At 42.4% G+C, this 10231-nt stretch overlaps 1 protein-coding gene across 1 annotated transcript in view; it reads left to right on the top strand.

The window, feature by feature from the left end:
- The window catches only part of LOC133630056 (CUB and sushi domain-containing protein 1-like), a 426532-nt gene that overhangs the window by 81317 nt on the left and 334984 nt on the right, over window positions 1–10231 (top strand). The window contains exons 3-4 of the mRNA XM_062021303.1: window positions 3301–3404; window positions 7636–7748. Of these exons, the coding sequence (XP_061877287.1) occupies window positions 3301–3404; window positions 7636–7748 (217 nt within the window). The remainder of the gene's footprint in view (window positions 1–3300; window positions 3405–7635; window positions 7749–10231) is intronic.

Raw genomic sequence — 10231 nt, 5'->3', positions numbered from 1 at the left:
CTATCTATCTATCTATCTATCTCTCTGTGTGTGTGTGTGTGTGTGTGTGTGTGTGTGTGTGTGTGTGTGTGTGTGTGTGTGTGTGTGTGTGTCTGTGTGTGCATTTTCTTAAAGAGCCACTGAGCAGGATAATGAAACATTACCACCTTTTTGTAGCTGAGCCTGCAGGGCAGTGATATACTGTGTGAAATAACAACCCCTCACTGGTTGATTTGACTTTATTTGACCTAATGCGACATGCCATTGTGTTTCTTGGAATATACTAAAAGGTTTCAGAAAACCAAGCTTGTAACATAAAAAAAATAACAGAACCATTCATCAGTTAAAGTATTTGTCTCAAGAGCCCTTGAAACTGGGAAAAGCTTCTATCGTCCTTCCAGGGTTGTGATCATCACCCAAGAGACCTGCCGTGGGAACGTGTACCATTGTAGGCTGAGACTTCACTGTGCTCTTAACAAATGTTAACGGCATATTGAGCTTCCTTTTGCCGCACTGCTGCTCACTAATGATCTCAACGTAAATACACTTCCCTTAGCCCTTTGAAAAGCACCCAACCTGAAACAGAAACACTCTTTTGCATGGAGGACTTCTCTTTACACACGAGTTTAAAGGATCAGAAGTATTTGAATAAACACACAACATTTTCTCTGATGGTCACCTTATGCTGCTTGCTGTACAACTAAAACAATAACTTTCTCATTATGTTCACAGTAAAAGGGACGCATATTTATTCATGTGCAATCAGTAGAAAATGGATGGATGGATGGACATACATTTGCGATTTGTTTGGATCGCCTGCAAAATTGCAATGTCATTTTTGAAAGTTAAAGTACTCAAGTGAGAAGCAGCATCTGTCCTCAGATTTGTTTGGATTTAGAAATACATCTTTCCATATGAAGCAAAGGCCACCGTAAAATATTTATTTATCATTGTCATGTCTGTGATCATGTTTTGTTTAGTTATGTTTTGCTTGGTTTTGGACACTTTTTAGTTCTTGTTTTCACTCCCTTGCTTTGTCACCATAGCAACCATTAGTTTCACCTGCTTCACATCCTCATGTCACGCACCTGTCTCATGTTTTCACATTTCGAGTCACGCACCTGTTTTCACTAATCATGTCACCAGTATTTAAGCTTGTTGTTGCCAGGCAGTCAGCCTGGTGACATTATCCTTTCTACCTCCGCTACCTGTCATTCCAAGCCATTGTTCCATGCACGTTTTTCATGCCACAGTAAGTGTTGTATATTTCATGTTTATAGTTTTTGCCTTTGTGCAGTTTTTGTTTCATTAGCCACGTTTTTGTACTTCCGCCTTGCGCAAACTTTTCGTTTGTTCTTTTTGTTAGTGTAAAAATAAACATGTCCTCACCTTCACGCCTTGCCCGCGCCAAATTTCCTTTGCATTCCGGGAAAACAAAATCCCCCAAAATCCCCTTGTTGACTGTCATTGTACAGGTTGTTTTAAGTAACATTTTTAACTTTGAAGGATTATAATAATCCCTTGAAAACAATAGGAGGAACAATTGTCGAAAGCAAGCTGACTTTAAGCATTATGCTTTATTAATTTATATCAGATATGTGACGTCCGCGAATAAGTAAAATCTTTTGAAAGGCTTTTTTCAGTAAATGACTAGGACTGATTTGCAATTGCGAGGCACTTTTTAATGCAATTGGCCCGCGCTGCCTTCATATACATGCTGCCTGTCTGGACTGTAGTCACATCGACTGAAAAGACTTACAAAATGAGCCAAAATCAAAGGAAACATAGCAACATTTGAATGGACTTTTCTGGTTTATTGTTTTGCTCTGGATTTCTTTAGTAGCCTAATTTAGGTGTACACACACAATGTTTTATTTACGTTTTGATTGTATATTTTTTAGATACAGAGTATTTAAGATGTATTATTTGCATGCTATATGTTTTCATGTAGTGTTAAAATGCTTGTGTGTGGAAATACCAGCAACGTTGGTTTGCATGGAGGTTATCTGTAACTTTTGTGTTTTTTTACTGTGCCACAAAAATTCTTAGGTGAAAGAAAGTTAATAATTATGATTTCTGTCAAAGCACCGGGATAAAGTACTACTTTATGGAATATTTACAATGAAAATTAACACCACCCTGATTAAACTATAATTAGTATTTTAGAATATTTCCTACAAAGTTTTAGGAAGGTCCAACTGTGTTCAACCAATCAGCGTTTGACAGCACACCCCACCCTTCAAAATTTTCTCAGGAACTTTTAAAAGTCCCACCAAGCTACTAGAAACTTAAATAGTTCCTGGGGAACTTTACTTACTTGGGTAGTTTTTTGTGGGAACGCAAGAGGGTTTTTCATTTACCAGGGTAAATGGGAAAGTTCCTGCTATGGAAAAGGGCTTTTTGCTTCGTATGCATGGAACATTATATAGAGGCAGTGCGCTATGAATACGACTGTTTGCCCGCCAAGTGCTTAAGCCGGTGCCAGTCTGTTACAGGCTGTGCCATCTCATGCAACCCAGGCTTAGAAAAATGTTAGCGTTTGAATTTACGAAAATCAGTACTTGGTAGTACAGACGGAATGCAGTTGGTGCCTAGAAAAATTCTGAATTCCGTACCCATCTATTGCTTTACTGTATGTACTGCACACCCTTATTTTACTTCAAGTAAGCTTTTACTGAGTGGACTGTGATTTATTCTTATGCACACTCTCACACCCCTTCTTCACTGGAGTCCTTCATTCCACCAGAAGCTCCAACTGAGAGACCAGTTCTCCTTTGAGGTTTATTGAGCACAGCAGAAATTTCCCCATCGTTCATGCTCTTTGTGATATGATTTACAACTAATAAATAATTGACAAGCAGCAAATAATGGAATACCAGTATTACAGCATTTTAGAGTGCATGGTAGATTGATGATCCAGAGCAGCATGCATGCAACAGAAGTGACCAATGTGTCTGCGAGTAAAGCATTTAGCAGTCAATTTGTCTGGCTCAGACAGAACGGGTGTGCACAATGAAGAATGTGTAGCCCCCCGGAAGCCATTTTTTGCAACTATGAATTCCAAAGAGCCACCTGCCAAATAAAAGCAAGTGTTTTGTCTTTGTGATCTATTTTATTATGGTGGATTATAAACATTTCAGTGTCAATTTCATTGTTTTGCATTTGTCATTTTAATTGAATAAAAGAAAATGGTCACAGCCAGAAACAAAAGGTTTTACTTCTTTTTGTCAAGGAAGTATTATTTGTGTCATTATTAGTGTCATATTTTTTTTCCATTTAAGCAGATGTATGTTTTTTTAAAAAAGTGTATCTGTTTTGTAGGTGATAAAGCTGTCATTTGAAGAGTTTGATCTGGAACGAGGGTACGATACACTAACAGTGGGGGACGGAGGCAAAATAGGAGACACTCGACGGGTACTATATGTGTAAGTATCCTCACAACCTGAATTTAGAAAATAAATAAGAAAAAAAAATCCTAATCCAACTATGTTTTAATTGTTGATTTTAACTGTAAGTATACACAATATGAAGTACACTTGTGTATTCTAATGAGAACCAAGACACGATGTGGTAGTACTTTAACAATAAATACTGTATATACAATATATATATTGTGGCAAATGCAGGAAACACAATGTTGATCCTCTCAGGTCTTTATTGTAAGACTGCCAACATGAGAATGTTCATATCACAACAACTCACTCCACTTTAACAGTTTGCCCAAGGAGACATAAAAAAACACACCCATTCTGCTTAGTGTGAGCTTGGTCTTACTGCCCCCCCCCCACCCCCCGACCCCCTCCACCCCCACCCAAAGCGGCCTTAAGCGACCGGTGAAAACGTTCACATAAGCCGTTAGCTTGGGGGTGGTAGTCCGTAGTGCGGTGCACCTGCACACCCAAGGACTGCGCCAACGCTGACCAAAGCTCCGACACAAACTCGGATCCCTTGTCCGAGGTTATATCTGACGGCGTGCCAAAACGCGCAACCCAGGCTGACAGAAACGTACAGGCAACATCTACAGAGGCAGTGGAGGAAAGAGGAACCGCTTCTGGCCATCTGGTGGTACGATCTACCATGGTGAGCAAGCGCGTATAACCTTGCAACGGAGGGAGGGCGGCAACTAAGTCCACGTGTACGTGGTCAAACCGCCTGACCGAAATCCAAAATGGTTCGAGGACAGCCTTAGTGTGCCTGCCCACTGCCGAACATCCTTTCTCAGGCCAGGCCAAACAAACTTGGCACCAACCAACTTGACTGAAGCCAAGGTGCGAGAGGAAGTGTATTGTGTCAGAAACCCGGCAGCCAGGGAAACATCGCAGAGCAGAGCGGGACTTCCATCCTGAACCACCTCCTCGAGCATGAGCGGGACCTCCATGCTGAACCACCACCTCCTTGAGCATGCGCGCCGTACCCTCAGTCTTGAGTGCGCGGATGTCGGGGTCGTCGGGCTGGTCAGCAGCCCATCCCGAAAAATCCAAACCGAGCTGAAAAGGGCACAGGAGTACACGTGGAAGACACAATCTTGGACTCGCTGAGGAGTCCATTCAAGGGAATCGTTAGCCTTTTTGTTCCGCAGGGCACAATAAAGAGGCTGCAGGAGGTGGGCAGAGCGAGGAAGGAACCGATTCTAAAAATTAATCATGCCCAAAAACTCCTGCAGTGGAGGGACAAGGAAAATCTGCCACCGCTTGCATATTTGAAGGCAAAGGAATCGTGCCTAGCGACAAAATGCGGTGACCTAAGAAATCGATCTCTGACAGCCCAAACTGACATTTAGAAGGATTGACGATCAGGCCATGCTCGTCAAGACGTGTGGACACCTACATTACAGCTGAGGGACTTCCCATCAAAATGTCATCAAGATAAACAAACACAAAATTAAGGCCACGCAACACAGTCCATTAATCTTTGAAAAGTTTGTGTTGCCCCTTTCAGGCCAAAAGGCATACGCAGGAACTCAAAAAGCCCAAACGGGGTTATTACTGCAGTCTTGGGCACATCCTCGACATGCACCCAGACCTGGTGATAACCACGAACCAAGTCCACCTTCGAATAAATGGCGGCGCCTGCCAGGCATGTCAAAGTCCTGGGTGTGCGGAATAGGGTGGCAATCGTGCATTGTGATGTTGTTAAGGCGGCAAAAATATCCACAAGGCCGCCAGGAAGCGTCCGACTCAGGCACCATGTGCAAGGGCGAGGCCCACGGGCTACTAGAACTTCTCACGATGCCTAAACGCTCCATAGTAGCGAACTCCTCTTTAGCAATGGCCGATTTAGCTGCGGGTAGTGACTCCCGCCACTACCGCTGGGTCCGTGTTCTCCATCGTCTGCAGGGGGCCCGCTTCTACACTCTGCATGGCAAACCGTCCAGAAGCCAGAAACACACGGTCAGCTTCTTCAGCCAAGCCCCGGTAGTCGCCGGAGGCCAGAGAAGCGGAGTTAGCCAGCACCGCACGGACCGCAAGTAGAAGCTTCCGCAGGAAAAGATGCATGAAAATGAACCCGCCCTCATGGGAACCCAGCAGCAACAGCATATTGTACATCAAATCCCCGACGGTACTATCACCCAAACCAGGCAGGGAAAGAAGTCTATCTGCCCTCTCTGAGTCACTTAGAGTAAATCTCCGAAGCAGAAGATCCTTGAGGGCAGCGTATTTTCCGCTCTGTGGAGGTGTTCGCAACAGCTGCATAGTACGGCGAGTAGTTGCCTCATCGAGGGCTGTTACAACCATGCAATACCGGGAGTCGTCGCCAGGGATTCCTCGCAGGTGCAAAAGTGCCTCGATGTGCTGAAACCATGATACCGGGTCACTCTGCCAGAACTCCAGAAGCTTCGTCGTTGTGGTCACTAATGTGGCAAATGCAGGAAACACAACGTTGTTTCTCTCAGGTCTTTGTTGTAAGACTGCTAACATGAGAATGTTCATATCACAAAAACTGCACTTTAACAGTGTGCCCAAGAATACATAAAAAAACACACCCATTCTGCTGAGTGTGAGCATGGTCCTAGTGCCTGCCATAATATACTGTAGTACAGTATACCGAGACGTTTTCAAATAATTTAACTTTTTCCACATTTGGTTATGTTAGTCTTATTTTAGTAATTGAATAGATCAATATTTGTGTCAGAACTCTACGCACAATAACCCTTAATGACAAAAAAAACATTGGAATAAGGCTGTCACAAAACTAAAGGTGGAAAAAGTATAGCGCTTTGAATACTTTCCGGATGCACTGAATTGTTGAGTTGACTGTGTTAATCAATACTGAGTGTTACATTTCTCAGACTCCAAAAAATTACATATCAGAAATAGGAAATAGTCTCTTCCAGGAACATCTGGTACCATCATAAAACTTTACTGACTCTTGAGGAATTTTTTAAAAAAAGTAAGACTTTCACAATTTTCAAGTGTCACTCAAATGTAAAACAACACTAACCGCTCTAAAACATAAAACAAATACCGCGCTCACCTTAATTTATAGTTTATATAATCGGTGTTCTATTTATTTGTGTGTATAAGTGTGTTCTAGGGATGTAGCGATATGAACATTTCACATCACGGTTATTGTGACCAAAATAGTCATGGTTGTTATTATTATCACGGTATTGTTGAATGTGCCTTAAAAGTAGTTACTGTTTATACACACTGTCGTTTCTGGATAGGGAAAGACGTGACTCTGGTATCATTTAAGCTAGCTAGTGAGCTTGCGCTAAGTTTATTTTCCAGTACATGAGCAGTATCACAGGTCCATACATTTATCAAAGTGTGGTTATCAATTAGGGTCATACAATTACTTTGAATTGGAAACGTTAATACTAACCTAATACTAATATTAACTTTCGGGAGTTTTACTATTTGATATTGTTTATCGTTAGTGTGTTCAACCGTGTGGTTCCCCGGCGCCACAGTCCAGGATAAGCATAGACTGCAGTGCATCGTACATGCTGCTGAGAAGGTGATTGGCTGCAGGCTCCCATCCCTCCAGGACTTGTTCTCCTCCAGGACCAGGAGGCGTGTGGGTCGGATCACAGCTGACTCTTCTCACCCTGGACACAAACTATTCTCCCCTCTCCCCTCAGGCAGGAGACTACGGTCCATCCAGACCCACACCTCCCACCACCTGAACAGTTTTTTCCCCTCGGCCATCAGGCAAATGAACAATAACTCCTAACAGTAGCTCCTTGAATTCCTTCTAAGTCTATAACATGATCTGATAGCTCAGGTACAGCTCTTTTTATTACCAAATATGTGTTATGTGTTTTATGTTGCACGATTGCACCAAGAAAAATTCCTAGTTTGTGAACCCGTTCTCAAACAATGGCAATAAAACTATTCTGATTCTGATTCAAAATAAGTGTTGGAAGAATAAGCTAACACATGCAAGTATTCCCCTTGCTGCTTGCTAGATGCGGACACTGTGTCGAAGTTATGTACGACTCCAGAGGTGTGTTTTACTGAAGACTTTGATTACATTTCGAATATGTATGGCCAAAGGGGGCATTCAATGTCAAAGGTTCAAAGGGACCACATTAGTTTGTGTAGATGCACAATAACTAATAGGGTGTTTGTTAGTAAGAATCAATCTCGCCACTTAAACTGTCCTTGAGGTCTCATTCCCACACTACTAATGTATTTGTATGTCTGTGTGTAGACTCACTGGCTCCAGTGTACCGGACATCATTGTGAGCTTGTCCAATCAGATGTGGCTTCATCTGCAGTCAGACGACACGATTGGCTCAGCAGGGTTCAAGGCAGTCTACGAAGGTATGTTCTCATGATACACCTTGAACTTGTTTGTCCCTTTCCAATCACACAGGCACACAGGCACACATATACACGTATACACACACACACACATACATATAACGGAATGTGGAAGTCAAATTATTGCTGACACGTATTAAGTCGTAAACACAACTCTATTGTCTCCCCTTGTGTAAGTGTGTTTGTGTGTGTGTGGGAGAGTGAGTGTGTGTAACTGTGATTTATGAAAAGGTAATACATGAATTATGAGTCAATCACTTGATTGTTTTGCTTGGTTATTTTCATATTATCCACAAGCTGACTCAGAGTGAAAGACAAAGACAAAGCAGTTTGCCAATATGTTCATTATTTAGGATAGCGGAGAACGGGGTTGGTTCTCTCACTCATTATATGGTATCTCGCAGCAGATGATGTTGTCCCTCATCTGTGGTATGAACTTTTACGGAAGATCAGAGTTCACTTATGTAATTTTCTCTGGAGAAAGACAGCGGAAGTTGAGATCAGACGACTGTTTGTGTTTTTTGTGTCAACTTGTAAATATTCCACACATCCGTAAGGATGTATACCGAGTACCGGTATTATTAGGTAACAGTTTCTAATTGGGTCTGTCCAAGCGGGCCGTGAAAATTCTGGACTAATGATACTGCTATCGGTACTTTTTTATCCGGCTGACTGTCGTAATTATGACAAGCGCGCGCTGTCACTTTCATTCAGGTGCCGCAGCAAAGCATAAAAAAAGACACGGCGGAACAGTCGATTGAAGTGGACCTTTTACCGCCCCACCTCCGGGTACGTAGAATTAAACAGAATCATAGATTTAGGTTTCGTTGGAATCGCGGACGGAATTAATGTGCGCGAAAAACAGAATCTAAATGCGGTAAGTCGCAGACATTATCGTAATGTGACTGAGATGCTGTCATTGAGAGGAAAAGGGGAAATATTTACCGAGCTCTGGACAAACACTCACCTCCATGGAGTCCTGCCAGCCAGGGGCCAGATCTCTATACACGGCAGCCCTGCACGGTGCACTATTCTGGGGCTAGTTCTGTGCTTGCCACTGGGACACACGGTCGACTCAAACCACCAAACCAACTCTAAAATACAGAGCCAAACATTTCCCAAATCACTTCAGGTGATGTTTCTTTTGCAAATATTATGACTACTTGTCACCATAAAGCTGTGTGAAATACACCTGCTATTATTGCAGCCAGTTGTGGATGCGGCCACTGATTAAAGATCATTATTTGTAAGTGCATGATAATTTGACAACTTTAATCAATCAATCAATCAATCAATCAATAAATAAATAAATCAAAGTTTATTTATATAGCCCTTAATCACAAATGTCGCAAAGGGCTGCACAAGCCACAACGACATCCTCTGCTCAGATCCCACATCAGAGCAAGAAAAAATTCAACCTAATGGGATACAATGAGAAACCTTGGAGGGGACCGCAGATGTGGGGACCCCCTCCCTGTGCAATGGACGTTGCGTAGATCTTGTTAGTAGTGTGAGAGTCCATTCCATAGTGGGGCCAGCAGGGGATCATCTTGAGTGGAGACATATTTGTTAACCTTGACACTATCTAGGAATTCCAGTTGTACTTGGTTGTCACATACTCATATATTCATCCATGTCACATACAGTTTCCTGTTTATGTTCCTTGCTCATTTTCTGTTAAAATGCATTTGTCGTAATCTTCTATGACAGTTTTGGACTTTCCCTTTGCTTGTTGTTATTTTTGTTTCAGCGCTCTTGTTTTCTTGTCCCCGCTTCTTGTTTGTTTTTAATTTCCTGCCACTTCTTGGTGGTCATTCAGGATGTTATATGCCAATCCTGTTCCTCTGACCAGGGCTGGGTCATCTTTCATTGTTTATGGGCAATGCTGCTTAAGTGTTTGTTTTCTGAGCACTCCCTAGCCCAGACCTGGGCATTCTGCGGCCCACGGGCCGCATCCGGCCCTTTGTATGTCCCTGTCCGGCCCGCGTGAGGCCAATCATAATTTACAAAATACATATTAAAAAGTATCTATTTCGAGTGTGCAATACAACGGTGCTGCTTTTGTTTTGAAAATCGTTATTTGTATTACTTCCGTGTGGACGTATGCTCGTGCGTGCAGCGCAATCATAAATTACAAAATAAATTCAAAAAAACATCTATGTGGTGCGTGCAATACAACAGTGCTGCTTTTATTTTGAAAAGTGTTATTTATTTGCGTATGTCCTGTGAGTGAAGGTGCACAGCGACAAGTGATGCCCGGTTATCCCCGAGACGCTAAAAAAGAAAAGTTGATGACGAATGGCGTGTTTTCAACAAGACATGGACTGCACAGGTTGCTGTGTTTAAAGAATATAGTGTAACGACCTGCTGAAGTTGATGTTGTGTTGTTGAGTTGCGTAAATGAGTGAGGATAGACGTGCGTGTGGAAGGAACGAGATAAGTTGAGCTGTGTTAGTATAGGTTGCTCAATAAAAGTTTAAAAA

The sequence above is a fragment of the Entelurus aequoreus genome, linkage group LG02 (genome assembly GCF_033978785.1).
Source record: "Entelurus aequoreus isolate RoL-2023_Sb linkage group LG02, RoL_Eaeq_v1.1, whole genome shotgun sequence".
Classification (NCBI taxonomy): domain Eukaryota; kingdom Metazoa; phylum Chordata; class Actinopteri; order Syngnathiformes; family Syngnathidae; genus Entelurus; species Entelurus aequoreus.
The sequence above is the reverse complement of the archived record's forward strand: the minus strand, read 5'-3'. Positions and strand labels throughout refer to the sequence as shown.